The 23,270-nt window shown below is 36.4% G+C and overlaps 1 protein-coding gene across 11 annotated transcripts in view; it reads right to left on the minus strand.

The window, feature by feature from the left end:
* Window positions 1–23,270, minus strand: part of TRPS1 (transcriptional repressor GATA binding 1) — a 272,551-nt gene that overhangs the window by 193,102 nt on the left and 56,179 nt on the right. For all 11 annotated transcript variants that reach the window (XM_065902726.1, XM_065902729.1, XM_065902727.1 and 8 more), the window contains one exon: window positions 9,741–10,867. In XM_065902726.1, the coding sequence (XP_065758798.1) occupies window positions 9,741–10,867 (1,127 nt within the window). The remainder of the gene's footprint in view (window positions 1–9,740; window positions 10,868–23,270) is intronic.

Raw genomic sequence — 23,270 nt, forward strand, 5'->3', positions numbered from 1 at the left:
AAGCGTTTCATTCATTAGTAGAGATTAAAAATTATTTTCATAATTCATAAAGAACTGAGGTTTTCTAAATTCTAGAAAAATCAGCTAAGAGGCTTCTCTTTTGCTCTACTCTGATAATATCTGTATATTTCAATTTTCATAATGAACAGCTCACAGTATTTGTGGAGTCAGCTCTAAGCAGCACTTTGTTTTTCTCCTTTCTCCTTTATTTTTGCCATCACTTAAAAAGTTCTCCTTTACCCAGTAACCTATATTTCACTTTCAGTAGTTTTAAGCACAGTTTTTCTGCCTCAATGACTAAGTGAACATCAAAGTAAATGAACAAAGTATAAATACTAATCCATTAAGACTTCAAGATATTTTTTGGTAATTAGGTAAACAAATACCAACAAATAAGTTGTCACAAAAGCAGAGTAAATGAAGTAATTTAATTTAAATTAGTTCAGTAGATGTGACAACTAATAAAATTAGTATATTTTGTGTCATAAGTCTACAGGTGTGGCACTTGAGGTAACCAGCACTGCTGAACGTTGGAATGAAAAGCATGTGAAGAGAATATTTGAGGGACAAAAAGAAAAGGAATTACAGATGTGTAGGTGGATAACCAGTTCAATCAACTTTTAAATGTTGAAAATTGAATATTCAGCCTTAGTCAAGTGTAAAGGGCAATACACAATATGTAATCTATTGAAAACTGAAATTCTGAATGAGGAAGATTCCATTCAACCTGCTCATCCTGTATTTTTTAATTGAAATGATCTGATGAGTATTTGCTCATTTGGAGTAATTGGACCTTTTTTTAGAAGAGTGTGGGGTGATTTCACCTTCACATGGTAGGAGAAAACACAACTAATGTCATATTTGAAAAAAAAAATCTCAATTTATGATTCACTTTCAAAACTAAGATGTCCCTATTAAATGTTCGAAATAGAAAGATAAATCTTTCCATGAAATAGACATTAAACAAGATGTGAGAAATAAGTTATATAATATATATAACAACACAATATGAAATGGAAATCATGATTAACATTCATCTTATCCAAAACTCAATAATTGTTCTTGTATAAAGTCCTCAGGACTATCAAATTTGAAATTTCTAATAAATTATGTGTCCAAATAAAGGTAATACAATTGTGGGTTATTTTCTTAATGAACTATGGGTAGCTTTTTGTGCCACAATGGGAATTTTCAACTTGAATTATATTTCAAAGTTTTACAGGCAACTGATTTATTACATACTGTTCAAAAGAACATGACACATAAAAGACACAAATGTAGATGTTACTATTATGGTACTTACCCTTTTGGAAACTGTACTAATGCACTTTGTACTTAGCTTTTTCAGATATGTTGATAATTATGTGCTTATCATAAAATCTATTCTTCAGAACTAGCAGGGCACACAGTTCATGCTCCTTCTCAGAGCTCTTTTAAGATAGAAACTGTACAGTAGCTACATTAATTTAATCAGTTACTGCATCTAATGCTACTTCCTTCAGCCTGAGATATATATGTGTAAAATATTCACTGTTTAAAAAACTTTGACTCTTAACAGATAGATGCTTGTCATCACATACACTACCAAAAAATATGTACATTCTTCCACGTTCTAGTTAAGTAGATAGATAATGACAATATAATTTACTTTCAAGTAGTTCCTTAATGATAAGGGAAGTTAAATATTTACTCAATTGTTTGTTGTATATGTGTATGATGAGAATTGATGCCTCATTTTTATTTTAAAATGTTACTGTATAATGTTAGTCACACATGTGTACATACACATTGTATACACATTTATAAAGAGATTTGGCAGAAAGTGAAAACTGGAACATAATCATAGAATCATAAAATACGATTTTTATATATATATATTCTTCACATATAGAGAGATTCAGAGTGACACAGAGTCTATGTACACATATATATACAAAAAGAAGAAAAATAATATTTATGGAGGAAAAATAATATTTGTGGTGCAGTTCAATGTATATATATAAATGTAATGAACAATACAGTGTAAATATAAGTAAATATATGTAAATATATGTATATATATTCAATAAATATATATTTCAATAAATTATTGGATATATTCAATATATATATATGTATATGGTTTTATTTTGATGTTTTTTGAACTTTGTAATGGTGTGAAGCTACAAATAGTTACCTTTGGTTTGTTTTTATTCAGTCAAAATTATAAAGACATCCACGTTGTATTCAGTTGTCATTTATGCAAATTCACTGTTGCATAATATTCCATGTATGAAAAATCTGCAAGTCATGTAACTAATCTCTTACAAATTATAAGGTCTTTTCTTGTTTGTTTTGGTTTTTTATTTTTGTTTTGGTTGTTCTGCTCTTTAAAAAAATACTACTTTGAACTTTTTTTTCACTTGTTTACTAGTGGTCCCAAACAAGAAGTTTCCTTCTGAGGGTTGAAATGATGTGATCTTTGGGAATATGAGCATCTGATACTGCCAGAATTTGATAAATTCACTTTATAAAGTCATCGGTTCAGTTCAGTCGCTCAGATGTATCTGACTCGTTGTGACCCCATAGACTGCAGCATGCCAGGCTTCCCTATCCATCATCGATTCTCAGAGCTTTGCTCAAACTCATGTCCATTGAGTCAGTGATGCCATCCAATCACCTCATCTTTCTATTGTCCCCTTCTCCTCCTTCAATCTTTCTCAGCATTAGGGTCTTTTCCAATGAGTCAGTTCTTTGCATCAGGTGGCCAAAGTATTGGAGCTTCAGCTTCAGCACCAGTGCTTCCAATGATTATTCAGGACTGATTTCCTTTAGGATCGACTGGTTGGATCTCCTTGCAGTTCAAAAGCATCAATTCTTCAGCACTCAGCTTTCTTTATGGTCTAACTCTCACATCCATACATGACTACTGGAAAAATCATAACTTTGACTAGACAGACCTTTGTTGGCAAAGTAATGTCTCTGCTTTTTAATATGCTCTAGGTTAGTCATAGCTTTTCTTCCAAGGAGCAAGCATCTTTTATTTTCATGGCTACAGTCACCATCCACAGTGATTTTGAGCCTAAGAAAATTAAGTCTCTCACTGTTTCCATTGTTTCTCCATTTTTATTCTTCCCCATCTTCCCCAATTGTTTCTCCACTTCATTGCCATGAAGTGATGGGACCAGATGCCATGATTTTGGTTTTATGAATGCTGAGTTTCAAGTCAGCTTTTTCACTCTCCTCTTTCACTTTCATCAAGAGGCTCTTCAGTTCCTCTTCGCTTTCTGTCATAAGGGTGGTGTCCTCTGCATATCTGAGGTTATTGATATTTCTCCCAGCAATCTTGATTCCAGCCTGTGCTTAAGTACTGGCAAATTTTATCCACTTTATCCATTTTTTTACCTGTTACATATTTTTTGTCTTAATATCTATGTTTTCTGGAATAAATAAAATGACCTCATTTTTTTACTTTGGTTAATACCTACCTTGTGTGATGTCATCTATCCTTATCTTCCTGCTATGAAGGTCTAATTTAATTACACTGAATAGAAGGGTATGTTCTATACATTATTTCTTTGAATTCTGATTTATTTTTGGCTTAGTATATGACATGTTTTATTAGCATTTTATATCTTCTTGAAAAATACAGGCATTCTCTAATTGCTGGGTGTAGAAATTACATATTTTAAGTAAATCAAGTTTAAAAAATAAAAAATAGGGAGTTCCCTGGTAGCCTAGTGGTTAGGATTCTGGGCTTTCACTACCATGGCCCACGTTCAACCCTGGTCAGGGAACTGAGATCCCAGAAGCCTCAGAGTGTGATCAAAATAAATAAATACACAAATAAAGTTTCTTAATTTGTTGCTCAAATATTTTACATTTTGAAAAATTTTTTTCTGTCCGCCTTTAATAAGGGAGGTTTCCTAAAATGTGCTACTATGATTGTGGTTTGTCATATTTTCTCTGTAGCTCTTGATTAATTTTTGATTTACATATATATTTTATATTCATGTTTTATAGATCAGTAATTAATATATCTTGCTGATGAACTGAACCTCTTCTCATTGATAATGACTTGTCCCACATACACTTTTTAAGAGTCTAAACTGTATGAGACTAATAAAGCTACCTCAAGTCTTATTTGGTTTGTATTTGCTCCTATAACTTAGTATATTTTGTTCTTTCAAACTCTCAGCCTTATGCTTTAAGTGTGTAACCTATACAGAGCTTTAGTTAAATATTCTTTTTTAATATGCCTGATAATATTTTTAAGTGGAAAGTTCAATCCCACAGGTTCAAGATTTTTGATATATGGACTTTTTTTTTTACCATCTTTTTAAAAAAATTCTATTTGTCCACTTTTCCCCATGTATCCTCTTCTGCCATTAAAAAAAGATTGAATTTGATGGGTGTTCTCTATTTTGTTGTCCGTTTTCCCCCTGTAGAGCTTTGGAAGTCATGTACTCATCTCCTACTCTTTCCTTTGTTGCTGTTATTTAGTTAAGTCCTGACAACTATTTTATGACCCCAGGAACTGTAGCCCACCAGCCTCCTCTGTCCATGGAATTCTCCAGGCAAGAATACTAGAGCAGGCTGCCATTTCCTTCTCCAAAGGATCTTCCCTACCCAAGGATCAAACCCACATAGCCTGCATTGGGAGGCAGATTCTTTACCTCTGAGCCACCAGGAAAGCCCACTCTTTCCTTAGTTATCCCTAAAACTATTAAAGTGTGCATAACGAAATTCTGACTACTCCAGACAATTCAAGCACCTTCAAACACCCTACTTCTGATCAGTCTCCCTGCAAATTAACATAATAGTGTTGCCCAATATCTTAGTCCATCCCTTTATAACTGCATAAATTAGGCATGCGATGGTTGTTAAATATAATTATTCACACTTTCCTGGTCTTTATGTGAAAATGTCGTTTCTCTTAGTTTTGGAAGATAGTTTTGACAAGTAGACAACACTAGGTAGACTTTTTTTTTCCTCCTTCAAAACTGTGAACAGTACTCTTCTCTCTTCTGGTTTCCAGTATTGCTGATAAAAATCTGCTATTAACCAAAAACTGTTTCCTGAATAGTTGAGCTGTTGTTTCTCTTTAACTGCTCTAAGGAATCTCTCTGCCTTGGCATTATAATTTTTACTACAACAGTCTATGACTGAATTTATTTGCATACAGATTGTCCTCCACTTACAATGACTTGACTTACAATCTTTCAACCTTTTAGGATGGTGCAAAAGCCATAAGCATTCAGTACAAACTGTACTTTGCATTTTTAATTTGGATCTTTTCCTGGGGTGATGATACACAGGATATGTGATACAATGGTGCTGGGCTCAGCCGGGTGCCCCAGCTTCCAGTCATCCATGTGACCATGAGAAGAAACAACCAATGAAGTTACACCCATTCTGTACCCAACCATTCTGTTTTTCACTTTCAATACAATAGTCAATGAATTACATAAAATATTCATCATTTCATTACAAAACAGGCTTTATACTGGGCTTCCCAGGTGGTTCAGTAGTAAAGAATCCACCTGCCAATGTAGGAAAAACAGGTTCAAACCCTGGGTTTGGAAGATCCCCAGGAGAAGGAAATGGCAACCCACTCCAGTATTCTTTCATGGGAAATCCCATGCCCACAGGAGCCTGGTGGGCTAGAGTCCATGGGGTTGCAAAGTGTCAGACACAATTTAGTGACTGGACAACAACAAAACCCATCAAAAGCCAAATCTAAGTATCTACTTAGTATATGGCATCCTACTTTGTATCTGTATTTATGCTTTTCATCAGTGTTAAAAACTCTTCTGCCATTATCTCCACAAATATTGATTGCCTGTCTTCCATTCGATATTATTTTTCTCTGGGACTCTAATTAGATTCATGTTAGAACATCTTGTATTTTCATATCTTAATAACCACCATTGATATTTTCCATCCCTTTCCCCTCCCTTAAAGTATTCTAGTTAATACCTCCAGATTTAACTTTTGATTAACTCATTTGCTCTCATTCATTTGCCGATCTGTTACTTCTCCTATCCATATGATTTAAACTTCAGTAATTATATTGTTCACTCAAAAATGCTTTTGTTTCTTTTTTTAATATCCCTGGCTATTTATAGTTTCATGTAGCTTGACCAATTTATAAGTGTAATTTTCATTTATTTAAACATTCATTAATTATTTTCTCAATGAAAAGTGTTGATCAGAAGTTTCTGGGTATCTAAATCTATTATTTGCACTTTCTACAGATTTCACATGTAGCAATTTAAAGCCTTGCCTGTATAGTGAACGGTTATAATGGAGCGCTCATATGAGGTTTATCTTAGGCCATCCAAAACATGGAGGTGAAAACTGGAGTATCTTGCTAGAGACAAATTTGTGTTTACCTCCGACAGGACTCAAGAAGAAGGTAGTAATATAGAATCACGTTAGTCACCTTTATGATGCCAGCTTATAGTGAAACCCTTGAATTCAACACCCTCGCTCTGCCAGTGATCACAGGCTCAGTCTCAATATGACTGCAACGTCAATGTCAGTATTTGCTCTCTGTACAAACCTGCATTGCCGGTTTGCTCTCCCCAGACTGGGTTTAGCTCCCTTTTGGTGAAGGAGAGAAAAGAAAAATTTCAGAAACTTCTCCTAATTCATGGAAGTCTAACATGTCACTAAGAAGTATGTTTTATCTGGTGTAGTTGCTTTGTAAGGATATATTCCTCCTATAACACCAGAAGCATTAAATTGTAACACTGAAAATTCAGAAGAAGAAAATAAGTCAATTAGAGAATGGGCAGGCTGGTAAATGAAATAATACATAATAAAAGAAATAGAGTATGAGAAACAAATTCAAAGAGGGGAACATAACAATTTTGTCATGATGTGAAGTATGGGAGATCATAAGTAAATATAAAACATAAAGAAAGGAGAATTGGTCAAATTTCACTTACTAACTGGATAATGTTGGCAGTTCAACTCGGGTTAAACCTGGTTCTTTGGGAAAAGGCCCGTGGGATGAAATTCTCACTGAGGTGTTTCTCTGATAGCTTTATAACAACTCTCTTGCTTCTCAGCTATAGTTATTTCATAGCTACATCATTTCACACATTGTATAGCTTTCCATTTATACTATCTTTTTACTACATTGTAAGTCTTGTATATAAAGTACTCAAAAGTCTAGAATATTCCACAGTAATAATAGAATTATGGTAAAAGTTTCCCAACATGAATAATATGAATAAATATAAATTTAACTAGAAACTGTTGTAATGTGGTAAATTTGTCTCCTCTTATAGTATCTTCAAAATTGGCATTTTGGGAAAGTGCTTTGATAGCAGATAACGTTTTCAACATTCATGTGACTACTTCCTTTTATATCCCTGGAACCTCCAATGTGCAACTTTCAGTAGAGTTTCTTTATATTTCTTTTTGTTCGTTTGTTTTTTCTCTGTTTATACTTCTTACTGAGCCATGACTCCTGAAACTGTAAGTCTCCACGTTTAGAATATTTCTGGAAGAACTCTGATTAGAAATAAACTACTCAGCACCCTAAAGGACCTAGGACCACACAAACTACACTAGGTTTTAAAAATAAGTGCATGAGTATTGTAAAGTTTTAGAGACAAGGGGTGCTAATTTTGTTTTAATCTAATAAAATGCTGAGAGGTTGATTTACATTCAAAATAGAGTATCATTTTGTGAGTCCTCAGAAGGGTTCCCAGACCATTCAATAATCAAAGGTTAAACTAAAACTCACTATGGAGCTTTTGACTCATTCATAACTACTGTGAAGGCAAAATCTCACTGGGATTTCATCTATTTAATATTCAGTGAGTACCTATCACTCCTCCAGGCACTACGATAAATCGTGCAGAGACAACAGTGAACAAAACAGAGACATGTCTCTGGAGCTCACTTTCATTACTGAATATTAACTAAACTCAGATTATTCAATAATATTTTTATTCATATTTTAGTTCTTAGGAGATTTTTGTCTATTTAACCAAAACATGGAATCACTATTTTTCCAGCCAAGTTTTCAAGCAGTGGCCTCACCTTCCTCAAAAAAGGTCCCTCATTCAAGGGATCAGGTATCTACATATATCTGTGTGTGTGTTTGTGTGTATATTAGCTAATATCTTCATGATTTAAAAAAGCCTCCTCCTTCAAAAAAAAAAAAAAAAAGAATGAGTTATCTAATTTTTGTATCACTTAAGAAATGTATATGCACAGTATGTATATTAACAACTGGGAAGAAAGCTAACGTTTGCCTGCCCCAGAAATAAATTAGCATGCAGCTAACATCAAAAGAGCCAAAAACACTCACTGCAAGTGTGAACACATATTTGATTGCAGGACTGTGTCTTTCCCAGGGCTGACCTTATAAATTAAACAGTGTAAATCTCAAGGAAGTGTTTTCTGAACATTTAGATTCACTGTGAACATTAGGATGCCCTTCAAATTAACATCTAACATTATTAGTCTATTGTTGGACATAAACTGCTCATTACTGGTGACTGAGAAAACATATACACACCAGTACGAATACACAACTTATAAAAGAATGGGAGGAGCTATTCAAAATCTCGGGATGTGAACATTTAAATAACAATTTTTTAACTAGGATATTGAATCTGCATATGGAAAAGCTCTTGCAAATAGTAAATAAAGCTCTTTACTTTGATGCTTAGAAGCACAACAACAAGAAAATACCCAATACTCGGGAAGTAATATCTGGATGCACTATACTACAAAGATTTTGTGGAACTAATTCCTATTTATAATCCAGTCTCAGTTTAAATGCCCCTTCCTGGAGGAGACATTTCCTCCTTTATCATACTGGGCTATATTGTCACTATATCCAAATGCAGTGGTCTCCACTTCATCTTTTCTGAAACTCTTCACTCTTACAATGAGCTGCTAAGATCGTCCCTACTAAACCATAAGTTCCATAAGGGCACCATCTATGTTTATCTTCTTTTCCCTTTTATAATCAATGCCTTGGCAAAATGTATATTTTTGGAGTAAGCTAGTTAAGGAATAGATACATAAATAAAGACATGAATTCTAAATCATCTCTAAAAAGTATGAAAGATTAATTGGAAAAGTTAATGTCTACAATGACAACAGGATGAAAGGAGAAGGGAAACATTAACACACCCTACATCTATTTAAGAATCCAAAACACTTAAGCAGCTTTACTCATTCAGAATGTAGAGAAAGCCAATTCTCACCTTCAGACTACCGTCTGTATGCAAAACAAGGATGTTGCTTAGTTTTTTTTTTAAGCTAGAAGAATGTCTGATTTCATTTGAAAAGCAAAACAAGCAATATGTTCTCAAGTGAATTGTTTCCCAGCTGGAATAGAGAATAGAACCTATTATGGTGGCATCTTTCATTTGGAAGCTGCTCCACGAAAAATCATGGGATATGGGGTCACACTCAGCAAGGGCAAATAAACGAATTGTGGTAAACCCATCAGCATTATCAGCATCATTGTGAATTTTAAAATATACTCAGTAGCTGGTATAAAACAGGTATGAAACATCAATCTAAACAGTCTGAAATAAGTGACTCAATTAAAATCTAGGGTTATCACGTCTAGCAATATGAAATCTGCAGTTCTATGATCTTACAGAACATAATCTTGTTCCATAACTTCCCCAGGTCACCACAATCACTCGCTACAAATCTTGAGTCAGCTCTCTGGATAACTTCCATCACTTTCTCCTATGTCGTCCCCCCCACCCATGGCTTACCTGTAGTGTCGGGAAATCTCTTCTTCCACCTGGGTAATGAAATCACATTTGGTACATGAGTGTTCTCTGCTTTCCTTGACAGCCGGCTGCCCGTCTGGCCCTTGCAGGTGATTGCCTTCTTGTTTGACATCCGAGGCCTGGGGCTCGTGCGCGCTCTCATAATGAAAGAGGAGCACATCCACGTCCGGGGTGGCGAACGCGCACTGGTGGCACTGGTGTTTGACCCTGGAGCCTCCGGCCGCCCCAGGAGACAGGTGCAAGAGCAGGAGCGCACAGTGGGAACAATTACTTTTCCTACAAGCGAATGGATAAGTAATTTCTCCAAGGTGCTTTTCTGGGCTGCAAAGGCCTCTGGGGCAGAAGGGACAGTGTTTAATGGTACACTTGTGAATGTTATGGAGCTGCTGATAATGACGAAGAAGCGGCCCCACCACAATGACGTCGGGGCCATGGCTCTTGGAGTACCGAAAGTCACAGAACTGACAGTTGTAGCTGGTGACCATGTTATCCTCTGCCCCCTTGCTGGAGAAGTCCTTCTTCTTCACCCCGCTAGAGCCCTTGTCTGCCTTGGTCATTGGCTCCCCGTCTGCACTTTTGGGCAGATCGTTCTGATTAATGACAGAGCCCCGGGAGAGCTTATCATTCAACTCTGGATTGAGGCCGCCTGACTGCGCTCCGCCATGCTGCTTGCCGTAATGTTCCAGCAGTTTCAGCGCGCTCGAGGACTCACAGCTGAAGCTACAAAACTTACACCAGTAGTAACTGGTGGCCTCTGTACCATTTTGTCTCGAGTCAAGGGGCTTGATGGGCACTGAGTAACCAACGGGTGTGTCATCTCCCGCCTTGACTGTGATCTTGTCCTGCCATTTGCCCAGGTCTCCAGCATCACCAGACCGGACGGCTGGGATGCACTTGTTAGAGTTTTTCTCTGAAGGTTTTGCACCCTCAGAGGAGGGGAGAGAAGCTTTTATTTTGTTCGGGTGAGTCTGAAGAAAATGTTGTTCTAGTTCTGTTGAGGAGTTGCCCATGTAAGTGAAATTGCAGAATTTACAGCGGAAATACTTGGTGTTCCCTTGGCAATCTGGCGTCTTCCGGCCAATGCCAATGAAGGTTCCACCTGAAGTGACCTGGCAGAGAAGACATGGATGTTACTTTACAGGTATCATTAATTCAGTGTTCTCTGTAGGCGGGTGGAGGCGACACTGTCGGGTATTCTACATCAAAAACTACAATAGTCTTTCTGCTTATTATGAAATCACTTGAATAATTAGAGCCAAAGAAATTCACTCTTCATTACTCAATAGCCACTCTCTGAGAGGCTCATTATGCTAAACATTTTTGGCCAAAGTAGCAGATGAAGGTAAGTAATAAAAGTACTATAACAAATTCAAAGGATTTAATAATATATACTTTTAAACAAAAGACTAAGAAGATGACTTTCAATTAGAGGTTTTACGACTGCCTCCTTCAAATCCCGCAGAAGCATCCAAATCACTGGGGATTTCATGTCACAAAGCTAAGGGGTGCTGTCAAAACCAGAGGCAATTGCTCAGAGATTACTCAATGCAGGCGCCCTCCAAGGAAATCCTCTGTTCAGTTCCTACGGCAATGAGGCTGCAAAGATGAAGTCTATCTTCCGGGTAAAATAAAAGTGCTAAATGACCACACAAAATGGTTCATGGTTAAAGCCCAAGTACGCAGTTAGACTGAAAGTAAAATGAAATCTCTGGGCTTGAAATCTTGGTGAAGGAGGACTAAGGTAAGGAATTTAATAAAATGTTTCCCAATCTAGAACAAATAAAATGAAGAAAAGCTTCATGAGCCTTATTTGATGAAGGCTCTGTCTCATAGCAAAGACTCAGCTGCTCTGATGAGCTGGTCATGGGGATAGTCAAGGGCTAAAATAAAATAATTCCACCGTAAAAATCACAACAGCTTGGTCTCCTATCCAAAATTTTAAAAATCGTATATAGTGCTAGGGCAACCACAGCCTTCAAAGGGCATTTTATATAAAACTCTTCTCTGGGTCCACCACACCAGGTGGCTCAACTGAGTGCAAGCACCCAGCAGTCAAAATTCATGGTTTGAAAGAGTTTTGACAGAACTGGTCCAAAGGGGGAGAAATTTCCTTTTTTAACAATCAGGGGAATTTTTAAAAATTTTCCAGCAACCAGATGTAACAGATTAAGCACGTGGCATAATTGTGTTCTTCCTTCTTTCACAGCTGCTCAAAAATGACATGTGTGATCACTGCTCATATCCAATTCACTCCATGAAAAAAAGTCTCAAGCATCTCAAAATCATTTAAAAGATTCTACTTAACATGCAAATAATATTCCTTCAGCGCACTGAGAGACATGGCTGTACACTACTGTACCGGGCCAAGACAGAAGTCCATCTGCCAGTTAGAGGGGTGTGACCTGGACAGAATGACTTAACCCCTCTGGCAACTGCTTCCTCCCTGGGGGCAACCTTTAAACTTACTTCCAATATCACAGTTTGAGAAAATGTGCATGAACCCACCAATGGCTCAACATTTACTGTACATTAAGATAATAAATTACAAAGGACTCCCACAGTCCTTAATCGAAGATGACAATGTTTCACTTTAGACAATGTCTAAATTTACCATGGCAAACCCCCAGATCGCAGTCTGTTGACAGCAGAGCATCATCTAATCAGAAGGGCAAGACTGGGGGCACCCTCCCAGGCAGCAACCTGACAATTAATCACTGGTGTAAAAGATGTCAAGGCCAGACCACACAAGATAAGTCTAATCACCACTCGAACCTAGCATTTTAGAAATCAAAGCAAATAAAACTTGCAGTGAAATGTAATGTATAACACTGTAAAATTCCTCCATTTTCTAATTCCCTAGAAATGAGAAGAACCTTGCTTTCAAAATCAAAATGAAAGCTTTCAATGGCATGGCACCTACTCAGGTACTTGGTTCAGGAACTTCAACTTGAATCGAAAGGCACAAATTCATAATTATTCCCATCTTCTCTAATGTAGGCAAAGAAAGCCAGTGTACAAGCTCTAAAGATGGAAATATGCTTCTCTGGGCTACCAGGTTTCTTCAGAGTTGTCGAGTTTCCCTAAGAGAAAATGTTTTGAACTATTGCTTGTAGAACAAGGATTCCTGAGAAACCACGACACATCATCACTATTTGTTTGATTTTGCAATTTTCAAGCCTCATGTGTCAAGTCCACACTGCAAGGGCTGAGCAAAGAGCTCATCCAGTGTTAAGAAAGCCCTAAACTTAAGATTTTGAAATGAATTAAAATGACTATGAAGCATCACAATATCTCTTTCAGTATTTGACATCAACTTTAAGAGTCAGAAAATCCATGCTATGAAAAACTACTATCCAGGGAACGGGACATTTCATACCAAAAACTGCCAGTTAAACTTTTTGGTCTGGAATTAATTAAACTACTGTGAAAACTGTATTAAATTTTTTGAGTTGGTAGTGTCCATGTGTCTAAACAGCACAGTTGCTCCAGTCGGGTCAGACTCTTTGCAACCCTATGGACTATAGCCCGCCAGGCTCCTCTGTCCATGGGATTCTCCAGGCAAGAATACTGGAATGGGTTGCCATGCCCTACTCCAGGGGATCATCCCAATCCAGGGATCAAACCTGCGTCCCCTGCATGGCAGGGGGATTCTATATGCACTGAGCTACTGAGCGAACTCCATTATTTAGGATGCTTTTAATGGTTATATATTTTATGCTAAAAACTGCCTTCATATTATTCACTGTCCTTCAAACAACCAATAACACAAGGATCTCATTTAATGAAAAGAACAATACTGACATATATAGATTATCTATTTGCCTTCCTGGTAAAAAGCAGTTAATCACATTAGTATGACATAGTATTAAAAGTTAATACACTATTGGAATTACATATCCTATACATTATAAAAGTCAACTTTAGTAAACATAATTACTCAGTGTTCTATTTCCTTTCTCTTTCAAAAAGAAGGTTTTAAGGCTACATCTGTGGCCATTTTTATACATTATAAGAGATGTGGCAAAATATGATTGGTGTATATCATTTAACTGTCATTCGGAAATAAAATACAATTTATTTTAGGACACCATACATAAGACTATTGACCATGTCCATTTAATTTCATGACTCACAAATGTTGACCTAAAACAATTCTTTTCTAGATTAAACCCAAATACACAGCAAGAACAGTTAATGCAAAATCAATGTTTTGCAGCAAAAGTTTATTTAATCTTATTGCCAGGAAACAGCACCTACACGCTTAGAGAATTATTTCCAACTTTCCAAGCGGTTGAATCCAGCCATTGGGATAGAAAAAAACTTATTCCCTAGCTATGACTATACTAAAAAGAGATCACAGCAGAATAAAGAGTATAAACTTCAATGCTTCTTCTTTTGCTAACTAGAGCTCTACTAAAAATCCATTAATCCAGCAATGCCTTAGATACAGATATCCACATTTTAAAATTCCTTTTAAACTGCAAATTCTGTTTGGGCCAAAAGTGACACCTAATCTCTGTAATAGAGATCAGGTTACAGAAGTAAACAAACTAGACCACACTTCGGTTTTTAAATTACCTATATTGGGGGCTTCCCTGGAGGCACAGTGGAAAAGAATCTGCTGGCTAACGCAGGAGACACAGGTGTGATCCCTGAACTGCGAAGCTCCCACATACCTTGGCACAACCAAGCCTGGCACCACTACTGAAGCCTGCATGCCCTAGAGACCCCGCTCAGAAACAAGCCATGTCACTGCCATGAGAAGCATGAGCAGCACAGCTAGAGAGGACCCCTGCTCACTGCAACTAGAGAAAAGCCAGTGCAGAAACAAAGGGCCAGCGTAGCCAAAACTAATTAATTTTTTAAAAGCTCTTTTAAAAAAATACTTCTATTTTATAATAAAAATTTGAAGGGAAAATATTTTATTCATTTGTGTTTATCTTTACTTGCATTTGTTCGCTCTCAAGGGAAGTCTCAAATCAAATTCTGTGAAAAGACACATTATTTAACCCTCTGGAATCTCAGTTTCCTCATCTTTATGGATATAAAGATTACTGTACGCCTTGCCACTTTTTAGAATTATTATGAGGATCAAGTGATAGAATGCACTTGAAAGTTATTTGCAAAGTCTAGATCAGTCTAGAATTCCTTGAGCTGATGGGAATGTTCTGTAGTTGTCTATCCTGTTGAACATGGCAGGCACTAGCCACATGTGGTTATTTAACACTTGAAACAGAGCTAGTGCAAATGAAGAACTGATTTTTTTAAATTTATGTTGTTTTAATGACTTTTTCATAAATTTAATTAACTGAAATTTAAATAGCCACATGTAGTTGGCGAATACCATGTCATACAGCACACTCTACAGTACTATTCACATGAATGAAACTATTATTTAATAAAATGAACTATCTCATGAATTTCTCCGAACACTTGAAGAGACTAAACAGAAGGGGAAGTGGTAAAGTCAAACTCAAATACTTGTCACTGCTAGTATTCTTAACTGTAAACGGAAAAGCTCAATTCTGTTGTTACTGTCCTAATGCTTTCATTTACATTTCTTTTTGGACTGGACCGAATGAGTGGTATCTCATTCATCTTTGGAAGTAAGCAGGAGCACCATACGCTTTGGTTGAATGAATGAACTAGTTACTGGAGATATGAAATCTCCCACCTACTTGGGATATGGGGGCTATAGTTAATTCACAGCCTTATTGTGATTAACTCAACGTGACAAAAGGGCTTCTTCAAACAATGAGACAAATTGCATCTTTCACCCCAAAACAAACGGATTATGGAGTCATTCACTTGTGAATCAGAGTTATACAGAAACACCCAAGATGTGATAAAGCATGAAAAAGGACAGATTTTATTATAAGTTGTTTTTCACTGATGGAGGACTATGACGTCTTTTTATTCTATTTTAACCTCAGTTCTAAAAACTCTTCCTTCCATGTAGTTTGTTCCACATCTTTCATTTATAATTTATCTACATATGGTTTTTCACAAAAATGTTTCACTACAGAAGTTAAAAATATAAAAGGTTGGCTTTTTTCAAGGTCTTAAACCTCAATTTAGCTCTTTCCTTCTAATAATATGGAACAAAAACTAGTAAGAATCATATCTAAAAGAATATGTCAAAGGGAAGGATCTTTTAAAGCCTCAGAACTCTTAAAATGACACTTTAGTAAATGTACTTATTTTCAATGGAACAAAAAGAGTTGTTTGAACTAAATACAAACTCTTCCTCAGATGTGGTTCATTTTCAAGTACTGTAATTGATAGCAACAGAAACAATTAGGAGGGTACTAATTTAAAAGGACTTGAGGTTACTGGTTGATCATCAAAAAAGTAAATTCTTGACAATAAAAAGTTAAGTTGTTAAAAATCACTGTTCAGATACTAAACTCACAATGTGAAGAAATCTATCAGGGCCCATCATGGCTGAAAATAACTAAATTCAGGATCAAAGTGCTAATCTATATTGGGGCTGTTTCTGCGTTGTACAGTGCTTCAAAAAAACACTGCAGAATACAGAGTGTGCTTCAGTGATGTATCTTTGATGGAAATTAAATATTTAAAATTTCAATAACAAACCTAATTAAATGGCAATCAGCTCAGTCTCATGTTATCATATATCACATATATATCATATATCATATATATCATATATATATATATATATATATATATATATACAGCCAGAATAAATCTTATAAACAACCTTGTCATTTGGATTTACAAAAGCCAACTATTTGGGCGGGGCGGGGGGAAGGGAGGGAGTGGATCTGTAACTTACATTGGTAGCAGGGGCAATTATAAGGGTAAAATACTGCCCATTTTTAATTATCTACATTTTTATAACAAACTTTTTGGATTAGAGTAATAAACAATCTATCTTAAACTGGTTTTCTCATTTTACTCAGCATAATATCAATCTAATTTTCTATGGTTATTTGGTATTTGGAGAGAGAGAAAACCAGTAAACCTTAAAGTCAGTCTCACTAATTTAGAAGATAATCTCTTGGGAGAAAATATGCAAAAGAAAACTGAAAATGCAGTGTAAGTAGATGATAAGGCTGAGTCCATTATCCATAATACTCCTCTCCTGCATCTGATTTGCCATCACGGCTGGCTCAGAATGGAGATAAATATTAATTGTGTGTTTGTTCTAAAGAGGGTCTTAATGGGAAATGAGAGCTGAATCACTGTGGAACATCCTTCCTTCAGGGAATGGTGATTCGTGGCACGCCTACTACATGCCAAGTGCTGAAAAGACTCAAAGAAATGACAAAATCCCAAACCCCCAACATGTCTGCATTTCAGTGCAGAAAGTTCCCAGCTAAATAAATGACAACAGTGGAATATATACTTTCTGCTCAGAGATGTACCAAGTTCCATGATCACACAGAGGAAAAGCACCTAACTTACCCTGACTGGTCTGCAAAGGTTTCTGAAAGGAGGTGACAACTGAGCTGTGGACAGATGAGTTGGCATTTGGGGTGAGACTCAAAGGTGGTGATCTCAGAAAGGCTTTTCAGATGCAGGAAACAAAATAAGTAAAACATAAACGAGGTTGATACAGTGCAGGCTGCTCTCAGGAAACATGGAGGAATTTGGGGGGTGAGAGAATTTGGAAAAGTGATGTCTTGATGGAGAGTTTACATTGAATTATACGAGTATACTTAAAATAATGTTTAATAAAAATTTATAGAAAATTTAATTACGCAAGTATAATTTAAATAATCTAGGTTTTTAGACTCTACAAAACACAGGAAGACTAATAAGTGGAATTTTTAAAGATTAAAGAAAGGAAGGAAGGGAGGGAGGGGGGAAGGAAGGGTATGAGACGAGATGGAGGAAAGGAAGGATAGAGAAAGAGGAAGGAAAAGAGGAAAAAGAACAGAAAGAAACAGGGAAAGGAGAGGAGAGAAGGAGGTAGGAGTTGAGAAGGGAAAAGAACAGAAGGAAACAGAATGAGAAAGAAAATAAGCAAAGAAATCATTAAGAATATGCTAAGAAAAGATTAAGGGTGGAGCCGGGGAAGGAATAAAGAAGAAAGACAGGACAAATCGTTCCACTGTTTGGAGAGATACAAATCAGGAAGACATCCAAGGCAACTGACATTTCCAGCCTGACTGACTTGAAAATAAGAACCTAGAAAAAAAGAGGAACACAAAGTTGTTTCAGGGAAGGAGCTAACAACTTGACTTCTACATGTGTTGACTTTGAGATGCCAGATGGAATATTGAGGTGGAGCTACCTGCCCATCGGCTGGAAAAACAGGTCTTAGAATAAGCTACTGTTTATTGTAAGATTCCCAATATGTTACTGGACCCATGAAAGAATGCATGTGCTCTTTGATATCAACAGGTCATCTAACTATTAAAGGAGCAATGCTGGACAAGTAGAATTCCTAAGTTCCTCATGGTAGCCCCAACTTACTTTGCTTTTGGGATCCAGACACTTCACACAGCTCTGAGCACGTGATGGGGAATGACACAAATTAGACATGCTAAGGGCATTCTGAGCGTCTCTGCCTCCACACCCATTCCTATACTTACTTGTAGGCAAAGGATAAAACCTAATTACACAACTTTAAAAACATATGGAAACTAGGTGCATCTGCTTAACACTGAATCTTCATAGAAAAACCAACCTAAATTGTGCCTCATAACCAGAAGAGGGGAACACAACTCTGAGATCATCTATTAACTCATAAATTCCTAAAAATAAATCCTTCAAACAAGGGGAATATGAAGTAAATCAAATGCATGGACAAAGTGTCCCTAAATATAGGGATAAAAGACTGCATCCTTAATTGATGAAATCAAAATTTGGCCCTTACGCACTCTATCAGAAGTATCTTCTGTAGCCAAAGTACCAGTGAAAATGAATCACCGTAACTGAAAAAAGACATATTCGCAAAACTCACTATCTTTTCAATGATTTCAACTATAAGCTAGTAGGTTCAAATAAAGCAGCATCACACTACAGAGACTGGATAAGAGACCTTCACAAAGTCCCCAAATTCAAAGTCCCGCAAATTCGCTGAAGTCCCCAAACTCAATGTGACTCAGAGAATATGCATCAAACAGACCTGGTGTACCATCTTATATCTCCTCCCTTGGCCTATTTGCTTTTCTAGTTGGAGTAAACTCAGTCTTACAGTTGAGAAGGCCTTATATCATAGTGGTTGTGAAGACAGTTTTCTGTAGCTTATTTACCCTGGTTTACATCCCACTGACCCACTTCCACAACTCTGTGAACTTGGGCGGGTTACTTTCCTCTATGCTTACTCCCTCCTTTTCTAAAATGGATATAATGGTAGTGCCAACTTCAAGGGATTTTATGAAGATGAGTTAATTAATACATGTACAGAACTTAGGTCTATATGCACATATGAGAAACCCTTAATAAATGCTAGCTACTATTAGGACTGAATCCAAAATTGGGGTAAAAACCAGGACATACACGTAATTTTGATTATATAAGCTAAAAAAATAAAAGAAGGATTGGTCAAATTTAAAGTAATACTGAAAAATTTTACATTTGATTTTCAATTAAAATTAAACAAGGTCTTCTTTGATATTCTGAACATGCTTAACACTGACTTTAAGCTTTAGAATCCCATCATGAAGAATTCAAGAGGTCTACGGGCTAATGGTTCTCAGAAACAGACTCCATAAAGGAAATCAGAAAATGAAAGAGAATCCCTCTCCTTCTCCCAACTTTCCTGGGGTTAGTACACTCCATATGTATCTGTGTCTCCAACAGCTGTGTGTATGCTGTAATTACAATGACCCAAGAAACAAAAACATTGAATAATCTGCTGACTTGATATGGCTAGCAGAACATGCCATTTGGGGATAAAATTTTTATTAAGAGTTGAATAATGCTAAATTTGATTGAACTCACAGATAGCCATGACTCCTTCTTCTAAACATTCTGCCTAGAGAGAAATACAGATATTCAAGAAAGTGATACATGTTCTCCAAACGATAGCAGATAAACTGAAAATCCAAGAAGGACTGACATTTATCAGGCTGACCCTCCTGTAACAAAGCCCAATGAGATTTAACCATCATGCAGGTAAAAAGATTAGTGAAAATGGTCAAACTATTCTATTCCACCCAGTGGCTACATTATCCAGCTCAGTTATCTTCATGATGAAAATAACCTGGTAAATGCCAGAACTCTGCTTTCCTTTTACAGCCTTAGGCTGAGCATATGTTTTATTTTGCACACTTTATTACTTGTTAAAGAGACACAGTCCTGAAAAGTAAGTATGGCTTCACAGACCAAACACTCTGTACTGTAGAGAAAGTCTGAAGTGACTCAAGTCCCATTCGCCAGTTTTTTTAAAATGCAATTGTCCTCAACTCAGAAAAACAAAGCAAGAGAACCTCCTAAGCACCACAACTTCCCTCTTGCTCCAAATCAAAGGAAACAGAAGGCAAATAAATAAATATTTGGAGGTTAAAATTAGAGAAAAGCCAAAATCGACCAAAATGAGATGAATGTTCTCTGGATTTTTCTCTTTTTTCCCAGACCAAACTGTAATCCCCTGTTCAAAGGAGAGTATGGGAACATGTTAAGAATCTATAAAGCTCACAGAGTTAAATATGTTGAAAATACAAATACAAAAGATGACTTCCTCGCTTGAAAATCTGTTCTTCTTGCTTCTAACATGGCATATTGTGCAACTCTGCTAAATATGTATTTGTAAAACAGAAACGTAGTGCTCCCAGCTCAAACACAAGACAGTCACTGAGATACTCCTGCTAACCTTAAAAATTTCATTCAGGGCTAAAATGAATTTAATAGCTGCGCATCCTGAAGCTCCCTTCTTAGAGGCCTGAATAATGCAGAATAACAGGGAAGGTTTCCTAATATGCAAAGGCAACATACACATCATGAGCATTTATAAACTTGAGCTAGCTTAAACACTTTCCCGTGGGAAGCTCAACTTGACAAGACTCCGACTTTTATAACCTGATCTGAGGGCTAAGAGCTCCCCCATAAAGATGACGCAAACACCCTAATGCACCGCACATTAATCCCCAATGAAACAGCAACGTCCGTGTTTAACAACGCAGGCCTACACTCAGCAATGGTCTAAATATAAGCATAATAAAGAAGATTAAAAAGAAAGAGGCTGTAATTACTTTTAGAAGAACTCAATCTCTTCTCCTATTATTGGTGAGCCTCAAAGGCTGAACACAGGTAGCAAAAATTACATGAAGGGTTTACCCACCATGCTGCATCCATTATTTGTAAAAAACTTAAGCATAATAATTGATATAACATGCAGGGGAAATTTAAAAATTGAGAAAATAACATCCTGGTCAAGTCCATGAGTCTTAACCTAGCCATTATATCTTTCCTTGTTTCTTCTTGGAAAAGATCAATATTTTTCTTCTGATTTCAGGGCTGGGTATGCTACCTCATGGTGTGGGAGGGGCGGGGGTCAGGAGGGATCTGAATTCAACAGGCTCAAAAATGCCTGACCTGATTTTATGATGAACCTTTGAAACTCCATTATCTGGCTGGAGATTATTCGATTATGAAGGAGAAAAAGACATTGTTATTTGACATTATTTTTTTTTTTTTTTACAAATCTGTAATTCTTTGACTTCATGATGTATAATAAAATTTATACAGAAGTGGATACGGTCAGTTACAAACAAGTCCAAATTTCAATTATTAAAGCCAAATAAATGTCAAATAATCTGAATTTGAAACTAAAATCTTCAAATTTGTTTCAATTATATCTTTTTCCCCCAACCCTATATATCATGCTTGCACTCAGGTCAGTTCAAATTATTTAAAACCATCCATGTCAAACCAAAATATAGATCAAAGCCACAGAGTTCTTAAGTCCTCTATTTCTGGCTTCTGTTCCTTTTTTCTTGGCCTAAAATGTCATAAATCTCTCATTAACCACCAACTGTCCTGAATGTTAAAAAAAAAAGAAAAAGTTAATTGAAAAAGATGAATGAATCGCACATCTATTACTTCAACTGGCTTAAATTACAGATTGACATTAATAATTCCTGGAATGAAATGACTATTTGTCTGTAATCCTTGTATTTACCAACATCTTTCTATCAGAATACACACAAGCCATTAATTTGCTATCAATTTCTGACAAAACTGCATTAAAGAAATTCTACAGTCAGCATTTTACTTCCTACAGCTTTTAGTCTCCACATAGTTCACGTGTCAAGGAAAGAACCTCTCAAATGGCATTTCAGTGACACAAACATATGTGGATGAAAAGGGGGGGGAGGGCGGTTTTCAGATGTGCTTTTATTAAATTTGTGCATATAGGGAGGCTATCTGATATTTATTCAGCATAAAAATATTAATAAGTTATTTATCTTCAGACATGTTCTGCATCAACATCTGGTGTGTGTATGAAGTATTCAAGATTAGCATTTGGCCTGAAGTACATTCAGTGGCCTTTTCCCAAACTGAAGAAAGTTAACCCTCTTTAGGCTGGTTTCTCTCTCCAACCATTTCTTTCAAAGGATCATCCACTTTTTCCATAGATCGCTGTTTCCTATTTTTAACCATATTTTTTCTCTTTGGGAGGAAAAAAAAATGATTTTAACAAGATTATCTCCTTGCATGTGATCTCCTACCATTTCTGTCTTCTTTACTGGGCGCTGCTGCAAGGATTTAGGAGACAGCAGAGTCTAGGATCAGCTGTTTTATTTCTAGTTCTATTAGTTCAGACTCAGATAGCTCCCACATCTGTTTTATTTCTAAAATCACTGCCCAGGAAAAGTGTCCAGCTCATTCTACCCAAACATAAACTTTACTATAAATAACTAGGAACCTAACAAATAACTGTTTGGGGGAAATGGAAGTGTGTTTAAAAATCTGAATTCTTCCAAACTATAGGCCCTTAGTAATCTTGGTTTCAGAGCCTTCCTGACAGCCAGGATCAGCTTTCCTTAGAAGTTGTCCCCAGAGTGAACAAACTGAAACTCTGACCGGAAATCCAGGTATTAACATCATATTCCTCGCTAATTGTAAAACACCATTTCACATACTAACATTATTCACTTCTAACCCTTTTATCTAAGACACGTATTTGCTTTCCAATCACAGTTTGACAGCAGAGTGTATCTGACATAAGACAGTGAAATGATCTTTAATAAGACAGCAGTTCAAAGCATGTAGCTTTCATGCATAATAACTATGTTGGCTTAATTTGCTGCGCCACAGAAATCATTCTATTTGTGGAAATTCACAAAGTAAGGTGGAATTTTTAAGAGAGCTTTTCAAAGATGAAACTGGATTTTTTTATATATTCTTTATATCTCCCTTAAAGTGATAAGACTGCCATTCTGACATTTTTAAAGGACGTGGAAATTTCTCTTCTGATCCCTCTTACGAGAATTGCAAAATATGTTCACTACCTGTTATATAACCCCTTTGCCTGCCTTTCTTAATTGGCACTAGGTCAAAAGACAGGTCTAGAACAAATGTGTTTTAACTACT

The sequence above is a fragment of the Muntiacus reevesi genome, chromosome 12 (assembly GCF_963930625.1).
Source record: "Muntiacus reevesi chromosome 12, mMunRee1.1, whole genome shotgun sequence".
NCBI classification, from domain to species: domain Eukaryota; kingdom Metazoa; phylum Chordata; class Mammalia; order Artiodactyla; family Cervidae; genus Muntiacus; species Muntiacus reevesi.